Source organism: Gouania willdenowi, chromosome 20 (assembly GCF_900634775.1).
Source record: "Gouania willdenowi chromosome 20, fGouWil2.1, whole genome shotgun sequence".
NCBI classification, from domain to species: Eukaryota; Metazoa; Chordata; class Actinopteri; order Blenniiformes; family Gobiesocidae; genus Gouania; species Gouania willdenowi.
The window spans coordinates 12,212,482-12,238,621 of NC_041063.1; the positions used below are offsets into that span (position 1 = coordinate 12,212,482).

The 26,140-nt window shown below is 37.5% G+C and overlaps 1 protein-coding gene across 1 annotated transcript in view; it reads right to left on the reverse strand.

The window, feature by feature from the left end:
• Positions 1-3,478: 3,478 nt before the first annotated feature.
• The window catches only part of LOC114454227 (F-box/LRR-repeat protein 7-like), a 39,480-nt gene continuing 16,818 nt past the window's right edge, over positions 3,479-26,140 (reverse strand). Inside the window, exons 3-4 of the mRNA XM_028434531.1 lie at positions 8,928-9,545; positions 3,479-4,868 (exon numbers count right to left, since the gene is read on the reverse strand). Coding sequence (XP_028290332.1) covers positions 4,132-4,868; positions 8,928-9,545 — 1,355 coding nt within the window. The 3' untranslated portion in view covers positions 3,479-4,131. The remainder of the gene's footprint in view (positions 4,869-8,927; positions 9,546-26,140) is intronic.

Consider the following 26,140-nt stretch of genomic DNA (forward strand, 5'->3'; position numbering starts at 1 on the left):
AACTAATGTGAAATGCACACATGACAATAAAAGGAAATGGATGTTCAGGAAAAACAAAACATCCATCCATTTTCTGACTTTTCAGCTCAAAACGACAAAATAAAATAGTATACTACAGATAAAAGTACTCAGCACTTCACTGATAGCACATTAACAAGCCAACTGGCTTCTGTTAAGAGTTCGCAAACTGTCTAAATCAACATTGAGTTGTATTCTCAAACTTCGTGTTTGTTGGCAGATCTCAACTTTTTTTATTATTATTAAAAATTTCTATTAAAATGCATTACATTACATTTTCACTCGGTGCTCTCTTGCTTTCTTTAAAGGCACATTTCAAGTTGTTAAGAAATAGGCAAAACAAAATATAACAAAAAGAAAGAACAAAATATTCCTAAATATGAATAAAGAGGATAGAAATAACAATATAAAAATGTGGAAAAAGCAGAAAGAAAACAAAAGTATAGAAATGGAGAATCATATACTTGGAAGCAAGGAAATGTAAAAAGCAAAACCAAAGAAAAACAAGAACAGCTGGAAAAGAAAGAAAAAAAAAAATAGGTAAATGGACATATGAATAAATAAATAAATAAATAAATAAAAAAAATCAGACAAAATCCTTTTTTATCAGGTTCGCCCAAATATGAAACAAAAAACAAACAAAACTAAGAAAAATGTTTTAAAAATTAAAAAAAATACATGGACATGAACTAGAAGGAATAAAGAGGCCAGTTGACTTTACTTTAAATTTTATACATAAAGGCTGACATTACACTGTCATGATTATGACATGACACCTGTCATTAGCATAAATAAGGTGTCATGAAGGCTGTTACTAAGTGTCATTCATTACCCTAACCCAGAAAATGACAACATAGCTCCAAAAGTGTCATAATTTAGCTAACGACATATATTGACAGCCTTCATGACACCTTATTCATGCTAATGACAGCGTAAAGTCAGCCTTATTGTACGTAGCCAGTGTTCATGATAGTCGCTGAAGTGCTAATGCTAATTAACTTGCTGTTTTTTTTTTTTGACACACTTAGTCCTATGTTGTCCTCAGGCTACCTTTCAAATGTTGCAGGATTCACATCCAGATGAAATAATAAAAGCTGCCAAATCCTGGAGGAAGTGAAGCAGATCCAAACCAGAGTTGGTTTGGATCGTTGGATCATTCCTGCAAACGTTTTGGTGATTTCTCCCAAAAACTCACCAGCAAACATCAGCTGCATGTTGACACTTTCAGGAAAGAGCAAATAATAGCCCGTCACACTCAGGAAAGTCACTGCTGTGTGAGGTTACCGAGGCAACAGCTGAGTCGGAGTTAGCATTAATTTCTTCTTCTTAAACAAACTTTAACGCAGAGGTCGGATTGTCAGGAGAAGTTTATTGGCACAGTTTTAGCAGCAAATGTGTTAAACATCAACCCGATGTCGTTCGTTGCACAATGTTTCCGTTTTGGAATATTTAACAGGCACCATGTGGATGAAAGATGAGAGATTGTGACACAGATGCATAACGTGCAAATGCACACAATACATAGAAATGTATTATTTTAAACCAGGGGTGCCAAACATAGCTTAGGTTCCACAAACGTTACAATTGAAAACTACTGGGCCAGGCTGAAAAAACAGCACAAGTATTAGTATGTATTGTATTGCTTAGGGGCTCATTTCTGCTGATATTCATTTCATGCTTTATGTTGATTGGGTAATTATGTTTTTCAAAAATTCTTAGTTTGAATATTTATTTCATTTTATTTTTTATTTCTATTTTTGTGAGCAATGTTTTTTTGGTTTTTTTAAGTGGCTTTAAGAATTTACACAAAAGATGCAAATAAACATCATTTAGAAACAGTTTGAGGTTGGGGTGCCTGGGGGCCGGCGGGGGGGCTCCCAGCGGCCCCCTGGTGCCTTATGCGGCTTGGGGTGTGGTCGTCCTCCCTGGGCGGGCTGCTCCTGGTGCTGCATCCATTCCGGGTCCTTCTGGCCTGGGGTCGGGCCCCTGCTGGCTCTGGGCTCGCCGGCGGGTGCCCGCCGGCTGCCCGTTCGGCGCGGCTCTGGTCGTCTGCTGGGCGTGGGCTTCGGTTCCTCCGCTGGGGCCTCGGGCAGGGAGTTCTCTGGGCCCTCCCCTCGGGGGGTTGGGCGCGGGGGTGGTGTGTGGGGGGGGGGGGGGTCGGTGGGGTGGGGGGTCTGGGGGTTGGGGGTGGGATCGGTGGCGTGGTGCGCTGGGTCCTTGGCTCCTTGGGGCTTTCTCGGGTGTGTATGGGGGGGGGGCGATGGCTGCCTCTCGGCTTGGGACCTTGGGGGCGTGCGGGGGGCTGCTTGGCCGTGGGGTGGTCGCCGGGGGCCCTTAGGCTGCCCGCTCTCGCTGCTGGCCTGACTGCTTCTTCGGGCCCGGGGGCGGCTCGTGGGTTTTGCAGTGGCGGTTCTTGGAAATACATTTGTCATGTATGCACTGGCCTTGGGCTGTGGGATAACACTCATACTGGGCTCAACCTTAGACACCTTGCACCTTGTTCCCAAATACCTGTTTTATGGAATTTCCACTCACCTCTTCCTCTGTTCACAGCCACCACTATTATTCCTAAACCGCACACTGGTCACCAAACTGCACAATATACACAACCACAATTTCACATCGCATCACTTGGAACCTAACAACTATTCCCCACTCATTCCATATCCTATCTTGTATCCCTCTTCCCTGTTAACTTCCCCACCCCCCTCCAACCCCTCACCTTGGTGTAAACACTGCCCTCTCTTTTTTTTACATCCTCCCTTTAATAAAGTATTTCTTACCCTTCCCTAGGGAGGGCTGGTGATGGTCACAATTATGCAATGAAATAAATAAATTTATTTAATTGCAATAATAAAATATGCATTGCTGTTAAAAGATTGCACTTCTTGTAGTGTTAACCTTCGACAGCATGTGCAGACAAGGTAAAAAAAAAAAAAAAAAAAAAAAAAAAAAAAAAAAAAAAAAAAAAAAAAAAAAAAAAAAAAAAAAAAAAAAAAAGAAACAGTTTGAAAAGATTATATATTCTAGTCCACATGTGTCAAACTCAAGGCCCGGGGGCCAAATCCATCCCTTTAGAGCATCCAATTTGGCCCGCAGGAAAAAGTAAAAAATGACAGCGAAAAGATGAATTATTGTGTAAATTACCAAATTACCCAGTTGTACATATCTCAAATTCACCAATTTAATTTAACTCCACAATATTTTTGGGGGCTTGCAGTTTTTCCTTTGTTTATATCACATTAATGTGGTCATTTTTAATCGAAAATTTTGGAAAGAACTCTCAATTTTCCACAAAACTTGCAATTTCTCACAAACAATTCCACAAAATTCCTCTAAATTACACAAAAATTGAGAACTAAATCAATAATTTTTAAGTGAATTGAAGTGATATTGAAAACTAGATCACATTGATGTTAAAATATGTCCCCCCCCCCCCCGTGCCTATATTCTGCGGCCCCTTGAGATCAAACTGGTCCGTATTTGGCCCCTGAACTAAAATGAGTTTGACAACCTTGTTCTATCCATTGCTAATGATGATGATGGCTTAACATAAGTGCAACACCAATGGTTTAAAGTCCATTTAAAGCAATTCTTTTTCGCTTTTAAACCTAGTAAAGACCAAACTAGACCACCTGAAGGGGCTGATTTGGCCCGCTGACCATATGTTTGACACCCCTGCTGTAAATCAACAGATCTGCTCTCTGTTATTCATGGGCTGATACTTGCTGTTTTTAAATAATGATCCTAACACACGGGGCTGGTTGTGTTTAAGGGGCTTAAGTTGATGATGGCTTTCAAAATAAAAGCCACATTTTGTTGCAGCACAGCTGTACCCAGTGCTTAGTGTTGCATGTAGATAAACGAGGATGCTGAGGGGGGGGAGGAATGAAATACTGCGTGGCTCTGCCTTTTTTAAAGGGATAAATATGTTAAATACACTCTGCAGGAGGAAAGCCTTAACAGCCACTGAGGGGATTTAAAAAGACAACATCTGGCCTGTATTGCACACCAGCTTTCCACCAGCTCTGACACATCAGTCCGTTCAACACTGCCAACACCAAAGCAGGAGCATTACACATCCACTTGTCAGGAGGCCAGGCCCCCGAAGCCTCAGTAGAAAGCGGGGTTTGTGTGTTCGATGACGCAGCGTCGACAGTGGCGTCTGACGAAGCGCAGGGCGTCCGGTGAAACCTCGCAGTCCTGCACGTTGAGCAGCTGCAGCTCGCAGCAGTTAGCCGCCAGCGCTTTGAGGCCTCGGCCTGTCACGCTCTCACAGGCTCTAAGGCTCACCCTCCTCAGGCCCTGACAGTACATGGCCAGCTGCTCGAGTCCACTGTCTGACACTAGGGGGCATTTACCCACATCTAGGGATTTGAGTTTAGGGCAGCTCCTGGCTAGGTGTCCCATTCCGTGATCCGTGAGGCCCTCGCAGCCTCTAGCGTTCAGGTATCGCAGTCTGGGACAGTAGCGAGCCACGTAGCGTATCCCTACATCTGTGATCCAGGTACAGTGGGCTACGCTAAGGTAGCGCAGGCAGCCCTCCAGCCGGGCCACTTCCCGCAGGCCGAAGTCGCCCACCAGGCGGCAGTCGCTCAGGCTGAGCTCCTTGATGGAGGGACAGTGGAGAGCCAGGTGACGCAGGGCTTCGTCCGACAGTCTGCTGCAGCGACGCAGGTACAAGTGCGTCAGGCGAGGGCAGTGGGAGGCGATTGTCCGCAAACTCTCGTCCTCAAGGGAAAAGCAATCAGTCATGTCCAGATAGTGGATGGAGATCTGCTGACCATGCAGAGGAGACAGCTGGAGAGAGGCTTCCTGGGTCAGACTGATGCAGGTCACCTTGGAGCATCCTGGGAATCAACAGAGAACATTTAGTTTACAAAAGTTTTACACATTCGCACCTGACTTCCCATCTTTCAAATCAACTTAAATGTTTCACTCAACTTTTAACATTTAACCACATACTCACTAATACCTGTTTACTGCCTTTTTTCTTTTATTCTAATGTATATTTTCTTTGTTTTAATCACTGAATTTGCTGTTGTTTTTAACCTGAAAAGCTCTTTTAAATAAAATATATTATCATTATTATTATTATTATGATTACAACTTCATTTAGCAGATCCTTTTATCCAAAACGTCGTACAACACAAGTATTTAGGGCAGAGGTTTCCAACCTTTTTCGGGTCGTGACTATGGATGGGCGATATGGACCAAAACTCATATCTCCATATTTTTTCCCAAATGGTGAAATACAATATAAATCTTCATATTTTTAACTCAAAGTCTTACCAGAAAGACAATTCTAGGTTAAATTTGCTGATGAAAAACGCCACACTGACACATATCAGCTGATCAATGTGTCACTTTAATCTGTTTCTCCTATAAGAGACAGCACGTGTGAGTAAGTTCTGTTGTGTGGATTTGTTTAGATGAAGGTGTGGAAGGTTAGGATGCACTCAGTGATCATCTAACTGTGCTTTTCTGTTAAGTAGAGAAAGCAGCGACTCCTCAAAAAAAAAAAAAAAAAAAAAAAGTATTTTCATACAAAATAAGCTATAAAATATAGCTTATTTTGTGAATAAAATATAAAATAAGCTTTAATAATATTAAATACTTGCATGATGTGATTTGTACTGTGCGATTGTATAAATAAAAACAAGTTGAAAAAATATAGATATACAGTAGCTCGATATAGGCGATGTCATTTTCTGAAATAGAAAATATGATATATTGTATCTTGAATCACGATATATTGCCCAGCCCTAGTCGTGACCTCATTTTTATAAAACAAATGTCCGGCACCCCCAGAGACATTTTATTTTCTAGAAGTAGTTTTGATCTTGTTTGTAACAAACACAGAGTGACAAAGTGACAAGTACGGCACCTCAGATATTTTTATAATGCATTGTATTTGAATTATATTTGAGAAAGTTTAAGTATAGGATACAGTTATTTGATATTTATTGTGTGTGATGTTTATTTGAAAAATAATCATACATTGTTTTTTAAAATTTTAATGTGATTTTACCTATGTTTTTGATTAATTTTCAATTTTTTTTTTACAAATTACTAAACATTTCAGGTGACCCCACATTAATTACCGACCCCAAGGTTGAAAAACACTGAGTTTGGGTTTAGGGACTTGCTCAACATCCTAAAATGATGGCCCAGGTTGGATTTGAACCGGTGACCATCCGATTACAAGCCATTCTGCCTCCACCGTCTTATTTTGACATCATAATCAAATTTAGTCTTAGTTCTAGTGTATTTCCAGTGAATTAAATTCACAAGGATCTGTTTGGAGCTGAGGTGGCTCGGGCATCTGTATCGGATGCCTCCTGGTCGCCTCCCTCGGGAGGTGTTTCAGGCATGTCCTACTGGGAAGAGGCCTTGTGGAAAGGCCCAGGACACGCTGGAGGGACTATGTCTCTGAGCTGGCCTGGTGTCGCCTCGGGGTCCCCCCAGAACGGCTGGAGGAAGTGTGCGTGGATCGGGAGGTCTGGGCATCTCTGCTGAGACTGCTGCCTCCGCGACTCGGCCCCGGATAAAAGCGGAAGAAGATGGATGGATGGATGTTTGGATTAATCTTCTACAGATTTACATGATAGAAATTACTTCATACATTTAATAACTGGTAATATCCCACATCTAAATGTTTATCTTCCTATACAGTCATTGGATCACAGGCATTTTCCTGGTATGAAAAAAAGAAAAAAAATACATTGTGCTTTTATTTTGAAGGGGATTCATGCAGCAGAGTTTTGACAATGGTACATTGTAAAAATATGGGTTTCATTTGCATCATTTCTTAGAGGTTAGTATTAATGCTGCCTTGGTTTGAGAGAGTTGTGTTCCAGTCCCAGCTTTAGCTTTCATTGGCTTTGCTCTGAGCACCTGTGTTTCCTCCCACAGTATGAGTCTGATTTAATGTCTCGCTATGAGATCCCAAAGTCCTGCAATGTTTTTAACGTTTCTCTGCTCCAAAACACCTGATTCTAATAATTAGGTTATCGTGCAGCTTTGCAGAAAGCCTGTTAGTAATGTCAGTAACTGAGATACAGCAGATACAGCTACTACACAATACTTCATTGTATGCAGATGAGGGAAAATTACCTATGGGGAAATGGTATGAAGATATTGGGTTCATTTAGATCCGTTATTTATTTGCTCGCTTTATATTATTCAATAAATTGAAAATGTCAAACAAAATAGTCTAGAAATGAATATAATCAATGTATTTTTTTTTTCATGTAGTTCTGCAAGTAATTTATGTTAATGTATGTTTTTAGTGATCAGCCTTTAATAGACGCCGACATATTGGTCAATGGGCACTCAATTCTTCTACTACTTTTCCATATTAATAAAATAAAAGTGAAAACAGTTATTGTTTGGTCTTGAATGTTGTAGCCGAAAAGAAAAGGTTTGTTGTGTGTGTGATGCTTCACGTTCGCCCCCTGTCCAATCAGAATCCTTCCCAAGGTACCCCCAGACCTATTGCGGAATGAAATGAATCCGAATAAACCTGTTTACCATGTAAACCTCAATTCGGAATGACTATTTCCATGTCAACACAAAGCAGAAGACTTTAATTACGAATAATTAAATTCGGAATAATGCACCAGTCAGAGGTGAATAGTTTACAGTTACATGCAAAGCTCTTTTTATGGCGGATTTATTCTGGAATGCCATGCACTTTAAGATGTGCCGTGCATTGAACAAAACACTGCGATATAGGAAGTAGGAGTGTGACGATATCTCGATATGCCGATATATCGCAATAATTTCCCGCACAATCGATTATCGATACGCTCGTGCTATCAATTTTTATTTATTTATTTTTTCTCTCTCTCTTTACAAAACCTTTTCTGCTTTTTCACTAAAATGTGCAGGTACGTCTTCACAGAAATGTTCTCTCTGTTCATTGAAGGAACCAATATATTTACTGGAATACTGCACTATAATGGTGTCACTGGTAAGAAAGACCCTATTTTTTGTTTACAGAAAGCACTATTGGAGATACTTATTCGTTTACATTGGTATGTTGACATTTATTTACAGAAATGTTGCACTGAAATAGTGTCACTGTTAGGACACTTTAGATTTATTGTCTTTCAGAGATATAAAATAAAAAATGTATTTTTTCACTTAATCATTTTTTTTTTTCTTATGTCATAGATTATCGTAGACTGATTTCTGACCAATATATTGATAATCTCAGTATCGTCATATCGTGATATAATCGTTATCGTGAGCTTTGTATCGCATATTGTATCGTGAGGTACCCAGAGGTTCCCACCCTAATAGGAAGACTTTAGTTCTTGAAGCTGAACAAATAATATTTGCGCATGAAACTAAATAATTTTTATCGCGGATGAGCTGAAGGACTCAAAAATCGTGTGTGAAAAACCCAAACAGGTGAGCGATAAATGGGTGTCTAGAGTTATGCATCCTTCTTAATTCTCTTTTAACAGATTTTCTTACCACTCACAAACATGTTTTTGGTACTTTGAAGATAAAAACAAAATTTCAAAGTTCATAGTTTACACTTGTGCAAGGACTGTCGTCCATCGGAGTGTAGCCCCAGTCTATGTTACGTGTGTCGTCTAATGAAAGAAGCAGACTGCTCCACTCACTCATGTTGAGGTAAGTTCAGCTTTCAGTGAAAGAAAACCTTTGATCTGCCACATGGGAGATTACGTTGGCAAAGCCTCGCTCTCTCTTTTCTAATGATTTTACCAGCTTGACAAGAAATCACTGAAAAGAAGCAAGAGGAGGAATGTTTTTGAGGTAAATCTACCCATGTGCATGATATAAGGTAAAGGACACGCCGTCATGAATTTTAAAACTGTACTTCATGAAATCAAAGTAACATGTTTTCTTGAATCTTATGGAAGATGACTTGGTACCTGAGAGATTGAGGTGTTCCAGATTGGGACATCGAGACACTACTTCAAACACAGATTCATTGGAGATATTATAACAACCAGCAACCTCCAGGCGACGTAGTTCAGGGCAGCATTGGGCCACGATGTGCAAGCCGCGGTCCGTCAGCCTCTTGCAGCCGTTGACCACCACCGTCTCAAGAGTCAGACAAACATTGGGTGTGTCTTGACACAATCGATGGGTGAGGACTCTGATTGCGCGGTCGGCGTGAAGAAGCTCCCCCGTTAGCCGAACTGTGCTCCACAATCTCGGATCCCATGCCAGGTTGTACCAGCGACGGCAAACACGTGCGCAGCGGCACAGCTGATTGGTCGGGAGGTGGGAGAAGATCTGAAGGAGAGTGTGGTCGGGGAGGTTGTCAATGGGGGAGAAGTGGTGAGTTTTGGATTGTCTTGAACGGGTGTGGTTGCCGGGTACAGGGTGGATCACGGCCACAGTCTCTGCAGGAGCTGAAAATGAGGATGATGAGTTGGTCTCGTGGCCATTACTGGAGAGCGCAGGCGACGACAGGGAGGAAGACTTTGATGGAAGGATTAGTCCTGGACTGGGAGTGCTCAGGGTTCTCGTGCTGGAATCTAAACCTGGAAGAAAGAAGAACAACATCGTGATTTGAAGGCTTACTTGTTCAAAGAAATTGGTTTAAGGTCATGTTGAATAAATCAGTTTAATTTGATCTCATCTGTGCAATCCCAGAAAAATGCTATAATCTATTCCAGTGTTTCTCAACTTCTTTGGCCCAAGTACCCCTTTGCTTTTATTCCTGAATCCAAGTACCCCCTTTGTCTGACTGCAACATTTTTGCTCTGAATACTATGAAAAACAAGTACAGAACACAGTGATGGTGTGAATGAGTGATAACACTTTTTAAAGAATCCAACTAACGAATGAAACAGTACTTAGAGCCTCCTGAAGAGATTTATTTCTATAGTTTTTATAATTTCTGGTCATCTCCCACCTGGTGTGGGACCAAGACTGACTCTTCAATTTTCAGTTTAGTGTTAAAATCAAGATAATTTGTATCATTATTATGAATATGATTGTCATTTTTAACTAAAAATAAACATTTTAAAACCACATATTCTTAATAGTCCCAGCAAGATTCATTTGGTCTTCTTTTGAACAGTGTGTTGAGGTTTTGTTTATTCAGACAAGGTTTTTCAAAAATTTCCTGAAAAACCTCAACTCACCGTATTTTTAATGCTTTCTTATGTACCCCTTAGGGGTACACGTACCCTAATTTGACAAACCCTGGTCTATTTAATGGATGTAAATATTTTTTTTAATATATATTTTTAAACATCAAACAACAAAGAGTTATCAACCATCAACTCAATTCTCAGCTCAAACTCAGGTTAGACTTTTATTTTGTAAACCAAGAGAGCATCCAATTGCTTCCTGCTGGTTTAAACACCTGCAAACGGGACAAATAAAAGTGGTAAAACTAGCCCTATAATAGGAAAAAAGTTAAGAAGCTGATCTATGACAATCAATATTATAACGTAACTGGAAATCAACCAGTAGAAGCTTTAACAAACGGAAAACACCAGCATACAGTATCTTAAATTGAAAAAAAACAAGATTGAGTGAACACGTGTCTGCTTGGCTTCTAAATAAATATATTTAAAATGTGCTTCTGTGAGGTTAACTTGTACAAACTACACATCAAGGAATGAATGGTGTTCAATAGTTTCTGTAAAATAAGTATTGCTATATTTAGCTAACCTTAAACAAAAGCCAAATCTATTTAAGTGATCAAACAAGAGTACGTTATTTTCTAACAATTCAGTGTTTGTTGCCAAATAACAGCACCCTTCCCAACTCTTATTCTTCCCCACCCCTTCCATTGTCCTACCCTGACTCCCTCTACCCTGTTCCCCTCCCCCCCACCTAGCTGTAGCACTGCCCTCTTTTTATACTCTCCCGTTAATACAGTTTTTCTTACCCTTCCTTGGGGAGGGCTGGTGATGGTCACAATTATGCAATAAAATAACATTCATTTTTTAATTTAATTGCAATAATAAAACATGCATTGCACTACATACAGTGTTGACCTTCAACAGCATGTGCAGACAAGGTAAAATTAAAAATGTAAAAAATAACAGCACCCATTTGTTAAGCTCTCCTGACAGATTGGTGCTGATTGCCATCACGTTTGAAGAGGTGGGCATGGATCCCATCTTCATTGCCTGAGACGACAGAATCCCTTGATAACTGGGGCGTTGGAGCTATTCCAGCGAGCGGCCTATCATACCAGGACACTGACAGCGTATCTCTGATGTTATCTGTGTTCTTGCAACAGTGCTCCGAATCCATATCGTCTAGCCTTTAGAAAACTGGGGTTGAATGATGGTCATCGCTCCAAGCATTTCTAAAATGTCAGAAGTATGAAGTCACTTCCAGCTGTGCAGCAGTGAGGGTTTCAGGCTTACTAACACGGAAAATGTGATTCACTTTGTTGTTTGAATAAAGTGAAACCATTCAGGACATTTCAAGGATCATTATAAGACAAAAATGAATAAACAAGACCGATGTATTATTTACATCCCTTAAAATAATGGATTTTTATTAAAGGAGCCTAAAAAAATGAACTTTACAACAACTTTTCCTGTAAGTTTAGAGGATAATTAACTTTGGAAATACAAAAGTCTACCAACTATAAAGTATGGAAAAAACATTCAGGTTTTATCCTTTAATAAGAGTTGGAACATAGCATTTTTCTGCCTCTGGCTTTGTTGAATTATTGAAAACTAACTCAAAGGAAGTGACATTTTTCAAGCGCTAACCCTGTTATACAACAGGATGGATAATTAAGTTATAAGGCCATGGCAAAACTTCGTATTGAAGTTGAAATACTAAAGAAAAGATGAATCATCAGCCCTGCTAGACAGAAATACTAAATCTAGACACTATGTTGAAGCAAGCTCCAAAGCAGGTGAGGAAGACAGCTGTAATATACCATTATGGCCAGTCCCTGTTTTAAATTGAAATGCCCATGATTTTGAAAAAGAAGATAACTGAGTTTTGGGTTTTGTGTCTGAGACCTTTTGAAAAAGAAATACAGCAATGTTAACTTTTTTTTATTCTAATTCAGTTGCTGATGTAACTTTTATAGACCACAGGCTCACAAGGCCTTGAAAGCAAAGGATCAAATTAGCTGTGCAAGTTATTTTACCATTGTTACTTTCATAGTATTTTACCACTAGCTTCAATATTCCTTTTTCTTTTTTAAAAAAATCCGTATCCTGAAAATAAGGTCTGTGACCCCTCAGGGGTCACCAAACTCCAAATGGAGAAAAATTAAGGTAACACTTTACTTTTTTTATATACATAAAGGGTGACATTACACTGGGGGGGAAATGTAAAACATATTTTTACAAATTCAGTAATAAATATCAGTTTTATCCACTGGTGTTTGTCTACATTCTATATGAATTATATAAACTACAATTCCCACCTACTGACACTCATTCACAAGTGAATATCTGCACAGAAATGAATAATAGCCAATCGTGTGCAGTTGCCATGACAGATTAACAAATAAATGGCCAATCAGAGTCACAGAATTTTAGGGTCCTTGGGTGCTGAAAATTCCACTCAAAGATAAGGCCCATTTCTGCCAGTAAAAAAAAACAACAACCCAGGAATAAGCCTTTTCATATTCTGGAAGTGTGCATGTGCGACCTGGGGGGGGTCATAGGTTGAGAGGGTTAAAACGTCTCCCCCCCCCAAGAATATTTGTCACCAGCCGCCACTGCTCCAAAGGTGTCATTATTTAGCAAACAACACTTAATGACAGCAACAAAAAACAGTTAACTAACAGGCGACACAAAACACTTTCCAATACTTTAACTCACGAGTGGTATCTAGTACTAATCTTGTTTCATTCACCTGGTAACTGTGTTGTTACCGAATTTTAATCCATCACAGTAATACAAAGATAACAACCATGAATCAACTGAATTATTGTAATATATATATATATATATATATATATATATTAAAAAAAATATGAATTTATCGAATACATTTATTCAACACCTTGCTTCCTTCAGGTATCATTTATGCATGACACATTTATTATTTTACTTTTTTTTTTAAAATGCTACAAGTTTCTGTAACCTAACAACTAAACTAGTTTCCATAGTTTCTCTCTTTGAGCCTAAATATTAGCTGCAAAAACCTCGTGTCTATTATTGGTTCAAATTACCACAGAGGTGATGAGTCAACTCCGTGATCCTTTATGAGGTGGCAAACTACAGTTGAACTTGTTGAGCCCACGTTAACACGACAGGTCTGCATTTTGTGAGGACGTGGACATGCAGATTGAACCATATGTTGGTAAAAAGAAGCCTCCTGCTGCCACAGACGGCGGCTCCTTTACAGCACCGTGGCATTTAGAAGACAAACGGAACATCCACATGGTCGTCATGTGGATGTGTGTGAAGGAACAGACAGCTGGCAAAATAACGACGTCCTTATAAATGTCTGGTAGATGTGTACGCCAGACTGTGTTGTCTCAGTCAGCCTTCTGGCTCCTGCTTAATGACATCAACAGGCTCGTCCTCTTGGGAAAATGTTACCCGACTCACGGTTACTGTAAAACAGACTCGTGCGAGTCTTAATATTCTCAGTCATGCAAGTTATAATGAATGGATGAATCCTCCTTCAGGAAATATAATGCTTTTAGTTTAAATATGTAGAAATGTAGATTATTATTAATGTGTGGGAATGTATAGATTGTTATTATGTAGGAATGTAGGTTATTAATGTTTAGCAGAGGTGAAAGTAACGGATAACAAGTACTCACATTACTGTGACTGAGTTGCTTTTATGCGTACTTGTACTTTTTTGAGTATATTTCTAAATCAGTCATTTTACTTGTACGCAAGTATGTTTTAAAATAAGTAGGGATAGACCGATGTGTGTGTTTTAGGGCCGATACCCATACCGATTTTTTTTTTCAGCTGATATTTGGAGCCGATACTACTTTTGCTCCCTCAATTTACATCGTAAAAAGTACTCAATGATGATAACAAATGCTACAAGTCTCAATTTAAAAAAAAAAAAAATATTGAAATGAACAAAGGTGAGGTAGAACACCAAGTAAAAAAAAAAAAAATGAATAAATAATAAAAACAGGGGATGTAGAAAAGAACATGTAAAAAAAATAAAGTGAGACATCTCGTGAAATATTATGAAACACAACTGTTCGTCCTTGTCCTGAAAATAGCTTTGACAAAAGTTGGCCTGACTGAAGATATATTTTATTAACAGGATTATGGAGTATAAATATATATAATTATAGTATTAAACACAAAAAGAAAGCATGAATAATAGTCCATTCCAACACAACCCCAGAACATAAATTAGCAGAGGAAAATAATGTGATGTCAGATGTGCATTAAGCAACAAACGGTTCAAGTTTCTGTAATAAATTGCATCAACATTAACAGAAATAAATATTCAAACAAGTAGTAAACTGCTTGTCAAAGTTTTAAAAACGTCTTCTCAGTGCAGCGCTGAGTGAGAAGCAGAGAGGGAGGGAGAGCGAGACACACACGCACGCGCTCAACTAGTCTGGAACACTTTGATAGACTGATCATTGGTTCATGGCTCAACTAGTCTGGAACACTTTGATAGACTGATCATTGGTTCATGGCTCAACTCGTCTGGAACACTTGGATGGACTGATCATTGGTTCATGGCTCAACTAGTCTGGAACACTTGGATGGACTGATCATTGGTTCATGGCTCAACTAGTCTGGAACACTTGGATGGACTGATCATTGGTTCATGGCTCAACTAGTCTGGAACACTTGGATGGACTGATCATTGGTTCATGGCTCAACTAGTCTGGAACACTTGGATGGACTGATCATTGGTTCATGGCTCAACTAGTCTGGAACACTTGGATAGACTGATCATTGGTTCATGGCTCAACTAGTCTGGAACACTTGGATAGACTGATCATTGGTTCATGGCTTAACTAGTCTGGAATACCTGGATAGACTGATCATTGGTTCATGGCTTAACTAGTCTGGAACACTTGGATGGACTGATCATTGGTTCATGGCTCAACTAGTCTGGAACACTTGGATGGACTGATCATTGGTTCATGGCTCAACTAGTCTGGAACACTTGGATGGACTGATCATTGGTTCATGGCTCAACTAGTCTGGAACACTTGGATGGACTGTCCTTCTATCATATCCTGTTTGTCCTTCTGTTCACTAACCCAACCAGTCAAAGCGGATGGCTGCCACCTCTGAACCTGGTTCTGCTGGAGATTTCTTTCTATAAAAAAGAGGCAGTTTTTTTCGTCCCACTGTCGCTAAATGCTTGTTCATGTGGATCTTGTTGGGTTCTTTCTTTCTTACTATGGACTCTATTTTTTTTTTTTTGTTAAGCGCTTTGAGATGACTGTTGTAATTTCCGTTGTTGTAAATAAAGTTGAATTGAATTGATGTTTGGAATGTAGATTATTATTTATTTGAAATGGCTGCTTGTATTAATGCACTGTTTAACCTCATTCAAATGATTTAATAGTTTAATGTCTTCTTAAACACACCTAATATGTTTAAATATGTCCCACCTGTCTAAACATAGCTGTGCTCCAGTCAAAGGTTGATCAAGCATTACAGGAATCAAGATTCTTCAAATATTAGCTACTGAAAAGCCTCTTTTTTAGCCAACAGCTAGTAATCATAGTAGTAGAAAGAATTGAGCCACAGAAAACCAAATATTTTTGTGTCATAATGATAAAGAATATAAAGGATTTTGAAACACTGCAAATATTACATTTACTTAATACTTTTTTGTGTGCGCTACATTTTGGTTGACTAGCTTTTTAGCGATTCTATAATTAACATGTTCATTTTAAGGAGTTGACTCAAAGTTTTAGATAAATTCCTTTCTTGATTACTACTTTTTTTAAAATAAAACAGACCTTGTCATTTATTCACTTCTCATATTTTTTCACACTTTAACTCAATTTTCCAAGTAAATGCACTGCTAATTTTGCTGACTAAAATCAATTATTTGTATTCTGGGGGGCAAAAACCCCCTCCCCAAAAAAAAAAAAAAAAAAAAAAAAAAAAAAAATTGTTATTTATTATTATTATTTTGTTACTGCTGTTCTAAAATACTGTAAGTGATTGCACTTTTTATGTTATCTGTACGCATGCAATAAATAAACTGCAACAAACCACGTTTAAAAAATGTATAGACATTTTCTAATGTTACGTTTGACAAGATTTACAGCAATATTTGGGAAATTTGTGATCTTTATTCAAATTTATCAATGAGCATTTATTTATGTGCTTTCGGTGAATTTGCGTATTAGCTAAAAATTTTGTTTCACCCATTAGATATACATAGATTTAACATTTTACATTTAGATTTTACATTCATAACTAAATGTAACATTTACATTTTAACATTAACCCTTTAGATTTAGCATTTAGATTTTGATTTATACATTTAGATTTAATATTTAACATTTAGATTTAACATTTAGATTTAACCAGTGGTGGCCAACAGAGGGCGCAAGGGCACCGCCTCACCACTCACCACGATAGTTTGAGTAAGACATAAAAAACATAAAAATAGAAATAATAATAAATTAAAAATGCTAGGGCGGGGCTACGAGCCCCCCCAGAGAAAAATGCACCGGATTCAACATTGAGCATATTTTTACGGGACAAGTACTGTACATGCCGTAAATCTGGGCAAAAGTAACATAAAAAAAAAAATAAGAAAAAAAAAAAAAAAAATAAAAAAATCAAATATGTTATTTAAACGTGGTTTGTTGCTAAATGTTGCAAAAAGTAGCTGTTTATTTTAGCATGCGGAACTTCACAATAGGCGCCCCACATACCTGTATGTGTTCAAAAAAAAAAAAAAAGTTTTTTTTAAAGCTTTTTTTTAATAAAGGTTACCTTTTTGACATGAGGGAGGACTGAAATATTTTCACTGTGAACCACTGTGTATATACAGTAGAATGGTGGTACGCTGTAGCTTACCAGTTTGTTCCAGGAATTAAATGAAAAATGCTGTTTGGCAAACACGGCGCTAGTTAATTAGACACCGGCTCACTACAACCTGAAGCACAGGATCACACAGCTGGGTTCTAAAGCACTGCAGTAGTCAGTGTTAGCATTAGTTGTCAGCATTAGAAAGGATTTACAGAAGCTTCAGGTGTTACTTGTCCAATGGAGTCAGGATTACTCATGTACAGGAAGTGAACTCATGTCTAGCCTCCTTTCCTCACCTTTGCTTTCACTCACATTTGTCACATTTTGCATAAGAAAATATTTTGCCTGTTATAAAAGGTCACGCAATCCAAGGTTTTCTGTCATCGTCATGTTTGCACAAAAAGTTCGGTTAATGCAAATTCCACAAAAGGAGTTTTCATCGTCTAACACCTAGGTTCCCAAAGTGGGGTACGGGTACCCCCAGCGGTACGCAAATTGTCATGGGGGGTACGTGAATGAAAATGAAAAACAATGACAACACTGGACACTAGAATATAAATAGAGCAGTTAATGTTAATGCTCAGTTAATGTCAATGCTAGGCTAATGCTAGGTGAACGTTAATGCTAGGCCAATGCTAGGTTAATGCTAATGCTAAGCTAATTCTATTGCTATGTTAATGTCAATGCTAGGCTAATGCTAGGTGAATGTTAATGCTCGGCCAATGCTAGGTTAATGCTAATGCTAAGCTAATTCTATTGCTATGTTAATGTTAATGCTAGGTTAATGCTATTGCTAGGTTAATGCTAGACTAATGCTATTTTTAGGTTAATGCTATTGCTCGGCTAATGATAATTCTATGTTAAAGCTAATACTAGGTAAATATTAATGCTAGGCTAATGTTGTTGCTATGCTAATGTTAATGTTGATGCTAGGTTTATGCTCTTGCTAGGCTAATGCTTGATGATGCCAATGCCAATGATAAGTTAATGTAGTCAGACGCGGGCCAGTTATCAGTTATTCTGATTATAAATTATCCCTCAACAAAATAGGTAAAATTGACTGTATGGCTACATTGTATATGACATTACATTATTATGTTTTTGTAAGTGTGCAGGAGTAGGGGTACATGACTGTGAAAAGTCTGGGAACCACTGATCTAACATTTAAGGATGTTAGATTGGAAAATACCAGTTAAACCCCAGTAAAAAAAAAAAAATGCCATGTTGGTTCAGAGTCCGAGCTCGTCTGTGTTGATAATGTCTATTTCTGTGTTTATACACAGTTCTCTGGGAAATATAATTTCCTCCTAAAAAGACATTTGGGGAGAAAATGTAAAAATGTAGTCTGAGTTGATACAAAAGTGGACTGACATTGAAAGAGAAGTAAAGGATGAATGCATCAACAAAGGGGCTGGACGTGTTTCCAAGGAGGGAGTACGAGTGATAAGAGCGAGTGATGGATGGGAACAATTACAGAACTTAAAAAGAAAACCTGTCAAACGCAATGGTGTACATTTTCCTCCTCAAAAACAAGACGCGCATCCATCTACAGTATTTCCATACTCACTTCTTGGGTTCAAGGCCATAACATACAAGGGTTTGGACAAAAGCAAAGAAAAACTCATGCTCACTCTGATAAAACAAACTAATGTAGACAGACTTTGGCCTGTGTGGAAATAGATTCACAAACTTCAAAAAAGATAATTCAGAAAACAACAGAGGGAGTTCACTGGTGTCTCTAAATTGGCAGTAGTTTGAGCTGAAATTCATCAAACCAGTTGAATCTACATACAGTACCCATGAAGCCATTTTTCCCTTTCAAACAATATTTGAATTATGGATTAAAACCCAAATAATGGTTCATCAGATGACTAAAACTAAGACTAACATTTAATTTGTATATCAGTGTTTCTTAAATTGGGGCACACGCTGTGGCATCATGCCAGTGGGGCGAGAATGTATCTTTGTTTACTTTGTTACAGCTGTTCTTAAATAAGTGATTAAACTTCTTATGTTATCTGTATGGGGCGCACACTGTAAAGTCATGCATGCTAAAATAAACTTTTTGCAACATTCAACAACAAACTATGTTTTAAAAAAACGTATTTGATTTATTTATTTTAATAGTTTTACAGCAATTTGTGATATTTACTTCATCAAGGAGCATTTATTTTTGTACTTCCAGTGAATTTGCATGTTAGCTAAATATTTAGTTTCACCTGTTACATTTAGATTTAACATTTGGGTTTATAGTTAACATTTAGATTAAGATTTACCATTTAGATTAAGATTTACCATTTAGATTTAATGTTCATATTTAAATGTAACATTTAGATTTAACATTCATGTTTCAATGTAACATTTAGATTTGACATTTGCATTTAGATTTAACATTTTGATTTAACATTTAGATTAAGATTTACCATTTAGTTTTAACATTCATATTTCAATGTAAAATTTAGATTTATATTTAACATTTAGCATTTAGATTAAGATCTAAAATTTAGATTTATATTTAACATTTAGCATTTAGATTAAGATCTAAAATTTAGATTAAACATTCATATTTAAATGTAACATTTAGATTTAAATTTAACAATTAGATTTAACATTCATATTTCAATGTAACATTCAGATTTAACATTTAGATTTGGATTTCATATTTTACGTTTAAATTTAATATTTAGATTTCACATTGACATATTTTTATGAGAAAAGTCAATATCTCAAATTTCACAGATAATAGATAAAACAGACAAACTAATGCAGACAGACTTTGGCCTGGGTCGAAGTGGATTCAAAAACTTCAAGAAAAACAATTCAGAAAAAAACAGAGGAAATTCACTGGCGTCTTTAAATTGGCAGCAGGTCTATCGTCCTGTTAGTGTTTGAGCCATTTTTTCCCCTTTCAAACAATAAAACAAAATTTAAAAAGCAACCTCTGAGTTGAGGTTCTGAAGTGCAGGAAGTAATGAAGCAGTAATTTCCAGTTGCTACAAAAACCCTGCAGTATCATGTTTAATAACTCTGCATCACTGCCTGCAACCCATATCATCATTACCAGGACAAATACCATCCAGCTGTTACACTTCTAAAAGCGCTGCAAGTGCAGTCGGATTTCTGGAAATCAGAGATGAACGGTGCAACATCTGGTCTTTACCCCGGACAAAGAACTTTTGAGCAGCGGTGAAATGAAAGAGATACTCATACATTCTCTATGCACGTACAGCCGCAGCAAGGCATACTACTCTGCTGAAGTCATTTGCCACTAATACCAAAAATCTATGTGGATACACAGCAGTGCTGCAGAAGGATCCCATTAGCGTTAGCGTACTCCTCCAACACATCTGGATCCTGCTTTGATACCAGGGCTTTTAAGTAGATCAATCAGAGTGATCACTGCAAAATACGAGAGGTTTATTGGATGAAGGATGCATGGGGTGTTGGGAGTGTTGTCAGCGTAGTGACAAAAAACAGATCAATTCTTACAAAAAAGGAGCACAAAGGAATCAACCGAAGGCTTCCAAAGAAGGAAGCAAGAGGGGAATAAAAAGGGGAAGAGAAGTTGGCAAAAGAAGCGTGCAGAAAAGTGTGCAGGGAGGGTCAACCCGATCTTTGACGGGGTCTGGTCATAAACTAAAGCTGCAGGGATCTCACTCAGGATCTCGCAGTGCCATGGAGATCGGGTAAGACCCCCGCCTGGGGCTCGCGGGATTATTAACACCACATCTGGCAGAACGTGCTGATCCATTAGCTCTGTGACAAAACTTTGCTGGACATCTCCCTTCCAAGAGTGTGGCAGAACCAGAAAAGTTCATTCTTCTCCTCGTAAGTCATCAAAATAAACCTCTAAGGGTAAAGTGTGGGGAAAGGAGGATCTGTTAAAGAAGCAAAAAGAAAGGACTTCATTTAAACCACAAAAACACATCTGATTTATCGGTGATAAACGGTTTCGTGGTCAATTTTCTTAGAGGAAAACATCCGACTGCAAGAGAGAGCGAGAGCGAGAGAACGGCAGGAATAAAAAACATCTGGGTTGGTCTCAGGTTTTATTGAATACATGGAAGTTGATATTCCTCTACTGCTATCAGCAAAGCCTTCACTACAGGAAGGTTTTACGTCACAACACAACCCGTAGGACAATGGGGTCTGCTGGTTCCTTCACAATGTGGACAGGAAATGTGCTCCTTCACTCTGCACAACCCCCCAGAACTCCTCCACTTCTGCCTCTTCACGCTTGTCTCAAACTCAATTGTCATGGCATGACTTTGGCAAAAACCAATGTACGGTGCACACTGAGAGCTAAAACATATCTTCTATTGCTGGGCAGCACATGTTCTCCAAAAAAGTGAATAAAACTTTTTCAAATGTCTATTATTAAACGAATCATAACCTGAGATAACCTTAAAAAAAACCAAGATTAAAGATACTAGACTTGACTTCTTGTTGTTGTCGTCACATTGCAAGTTTTCAAGACGATAGATGACGTCTTATGTTACATAAGCCATTTCCCGTTATAATAAGAAGATAATCTAATCTTCGGCAAACCCATGATGATGTCATTTAGAAACGCTGTTAGAACGGGTGTGAAAGATGTTTCTCTACACTTCCAACCATCCTTTGGGGCAGCGTCGTGAGAGACTGTGACAGTCACATTAAATAAGTGAGGAGGGTCAGTGTGGCCACACCAGCAGAGAAACGCAGGCTGGCCCAAGCATTTCATTTGGTTAAGATGAGCAGCAAATGTAGCCATCGCCTGTGGTTTCAGCAAAAGGGACAAGAGAGGAGCTGGAAACGTTTATGGTCACAGACTCCTGACAAAAGTACTTCCAGAACGAGGCTGTTTTGTCTTTGGTCCAGAAATGCTTTGGTCACAAAGATTCTTTGTGTTTCTAAAGTCTTTATGCCACATGTGTGAAGAAGAAACTTGAGCAGATACAAACTATTTTTTTTTTTTTACGTGGCATTTTCTCTGTAGCAGTGATTCCCAATCTTTTTTGGCTAAAGTACCCCCTCTCTCTAACTTTTGAATCCATAAACCCCCCAAATGTCCAACCACAACATTTTGCTCAGAAATGTGTGAAAACAACTATAGAACATAATGACGGAATGAATGAGTGATAACACATTTTAAATAATCTAACTTTGTAAATAAGAAACAGTATTTAGTGCCTCTTTATTTCTATAGTTTTTATCATTTAAGGTCATCTCCCTCCTGATGTGGGACTGACTCATGTATTTTTACTTTATGTTCTAATCAAGATCATTTCTATAATTATTTTGTGTGTTTTGTTGTTGTCGTTTGTCTGTTCTTTTTATTATTTAGTATATTTTTTTCTTATTTTGTGTGTTTTTGTTGTCATTTGTGTGTTTTTGTTTTGTTTTTTTTTAAGTTATTCTCTCAGTGTGTGTGTTTTTGGTTTTTTTTTTTTAAGTTATTCTCTCAGTGTGTGTGTTTTTGGTATTTTTTTTGATTATTCTCTCAGTGTGTGTGTTTTTGGTATTTTTTTTTAAAATTATTCTCTCAGTGTGTGTGTTTTTGGTATTTTTTTTTTTAAATTATTCTCTCAGTGTGTGTGTTTTTGGTATTTTTTTTAAAAATTATTCTCTCAGTGTGTGTGTTTTTGGTGTCGTTTGGTTGTTTCTCATGTTATTTTGCATGTTTCTCAGTTATTATTGTGCATTTTGTAGTGATCTTGTGTATTTTTCTCTTTTCGTGCATGTGTTTTTGGTGTCATTTTGTGTGTTTTGTTGTTTGCCTGTTCTTTTTATTATTCAGTATATTTTTCTCTAATTTTGTGTGTTTTTGCTGTCGTGTTTGTGTGTGGTTTTTTTTTTTTTTAATTCTCTCTCAGTGTGTGCATTTTTGGTGTTTGGTTGTTTCTTATTTGTATGTTTCTCTGTCATTTGTGTGTATTTTGTAGTGATCTTGTGTATTTTTGGTGTCATTTTGTGTATTTTGTTGTTGTTTGTTCTTTTTATTATTCAGGATATTTTTATCTCTCATTTTGTGTGTTTTCGTTGTCGTTTTGTGAGTTCCTGGTAACATTTAGTGTGATTATCATTTTTAACCAAAAATAAACATAAAACCCAATATTTTCAATGCTTTCATTTGTTAACTTCATTCTCTCTAGTACCCCCTGTCGTGCACCCCTATTTAAGAAACATTGCTCAATAGCAATGGTAATACTTTGGAACTAAATTTGTATCTACAAAAAACCCAATTGATGGTCAAGTTGCAATGAATTGCTGGATGGATTTCCAATAAATTATGATGCTTTATATTAATAACCTTTTCTGTTCATCAACTGATTCATGCACATGGTACAAGCACAAAGTAGAGGTGAAAATCTAAATTTTTGACACAGAGAGCCAGAATAAAGTGAGATATTTCCAATTTGTGCACATTTTGCAGTTCCAAATACACATGTCATTTGCAAAGATGCCAGCACTACAATAAAAATTCTTTGGGTGTAACATAAAAACCATAAAAGATCTCTCAAGCACCTTGTGAGCTTTATTGCATTGGCAGCCATTAGAATGGACCGACCAGTGTCATGAGAGAACAGATAAACTGTTGCTTAAAGCTTGTCTAAAATAAGAAAAATGCCAAAAAAAATCAGTCAGATTCAAACCCGTCTTCCACTTTAGCTGGAATGAGTAAATATTGATGTTACCGTTGCCTCTATAGTTCAAAATGCACTTAGCACAACTTAGAAAAACATCAAGAGAAGGAAAAAATGTAAGCAAAAAAAAAAAAGCCTTTTATGTTAAAAAACAGAGCTGTATTTATGAGCCAGTTGGATCTGCACTCATAAAACCCACACAAAACATTATTGAAATACCTGATCTTATTTGGTAAAACGTTTAGTCAATTTGCCTTAACTTCACCGCAAATACACCAATAAAAAAAAAAGGGTTTGATACCCAGTCGTACCATGGGTTTATAATTGTGCCGTTTGATCATCTCAGGAGCGAGGCAGAAAAATAAAACTATGGAGGCACTTGTCATGAGCTGCACACAGCGTCCCTCCAAGCATAACAGAATCAGCGTTTAAGGTTAATATTTCTAGACTGCAGCAATGTTTTTGCAGGGCAATTTTCAGCATCTATTTGTGTTTGACACTAATGGTCATGAATTATTGAGATGTCAAAGACTTCACTACCAAAGGAAAATACTGAATGCTAATTTTGCTCTGAATGACAACTCCAGGTATTTTGTGCAAATGTGAAAAATTTCACTGTGGTTTCGGTCCCAAACTTCTTCATCCAAAGCCTTTTAAGGAAAAGTCTGAGAAAGTACAGCATTAATGTTCCTTAATTCTTTGTGTATCACTTCAGTTTTACCAAGAAATCACACGTTGCCGCTCTTATGTAATGATGAAAACCACAGAGTGAAAAAAAAGGGGGGGGCGATGCATCAGCTCGGCTGGTCCACAAAGAAGGTCGTGTTGCCACATAAAAAGCCAAGAAGACCAGGTGGATGCCATCACTCTCATCACAGGCCAAAATCTGACAGGAAGCGAGCATTAGCTTCAGCCAGGTGGCGTCGCTCCAGAGCCTGTCAAACATGCTGCGTTAGCCTCAAACACGTGACTCTGCTGAAGTGGAAGTTAATGCATTTAAAGCAGTGGTCTCAAACTAGAACTGTCTGGGGGCCACTGGTGGCACTGGTCTCCTACTGTGGGGCCAAATATATTATAATAACTCAAGAGAGCATGGTCTAAGTCAGTGGTTCTCAAGCTTTCTGAATTTCTTATCTCCGAATTATATGAAAAAAAACACTATAGAGCATAATTATGAATGAATGAGTGATAACACACATTTTAAAACAGTCATAGGCAACTGCCCCCCCCAACCCCCAACCTCCAAAAGTTAATCCCCAAACATTTTATTCCAAGAAGTTGGAAGGAATATAATTATAAAGCCCAACATAATACACAAAATAACTCCCAAAACACACAAATTAATAACAAAATGCACAATTAACACAAAAACACACAAAGAAATGTAAAAAAAAAAACACATTAAAAAAACACACAAGATGACAACAAAGACAAACACAACAATCACTGAAACAAAATGACTACAAAAACAACAAAAAAAAATACATTGCAGAATAGCTCTAAAGACACACAAACTGTCCACAAAATGACAGGAAAATGCAGAAAAAAATTCCCAAAAGTGACCCCACAAATACAGAAAGTGACCCCAAAAATGCAGAAACGGACAACAAAAATGCATACAACGACAGAAAAATACACAATTACAACAGGAACACAACAATAAACACACGTAATAACTCCAAAAACATAGAAAATGGCAATGAACAACTCACAAAACAACACCACAGAGTCAAAACCTTTTCTCCCCCTGTATTAATACTAATCATTACTCTAATGATGACATAAATGTTGAGAATGTGGCCCTCAGAGTTGTCCATCCCTGTTTTAAAGGATCTCATTTAGTAAATTAGTAAATCAAACAGTATTTAGTGCCTCCTGTATGAATGTATTTCTACAGTTTTTTATCATTTATAGTTATCTGACGCCTGGGTTGGAACCAAGACTGACTTTTGTATTTTCAGTTCATATTCTAATTAAGATCATTTTCCTCATCAGTATGACTATCATTTTTGACTAAAAAATAAACATTATAAAAACACATATTTTTAATGATTTCATTTTTTCCACTTTCTCTCTCAAGTACCACCTGTAGTGACATCACTTACCTCTAGGGGCACACGTACCCCATTTGAGAAACACTGGTCTAAGTGAATTTACTTTTTTTTTTTTTTTTTTTTTTTTACACTTATTTGATTTGATTTCTGCTACTTTGGTTAGAGAAAAGTAAAAAAAAAAATAAAATAGCAATCCTTTGTCATATGTTAGCTTCTATCTAGTACATGAAGGCCAGTTTTAGTTATTTCAAAATTCACACAAAATATATCCAATTATTTTTTACAAAGTAGTTATTAGAACCTAAAATCATCCACTATGACAATTTATAGGGATGTCCCAATACAACTTTTTCATTTCCGATATGATACCCATATTGCAACCTTGCGTATCGGCCGATAACGATACCAGCATGAATCATACGTACTTTTTTTCATTTATTTTTTTTTAACAGAAAAATAATTAGTTATTTTGCAGTGTGGAACGTTAGAAAAGGTTTGATCAAGTGATGTCACTCAAACAGAG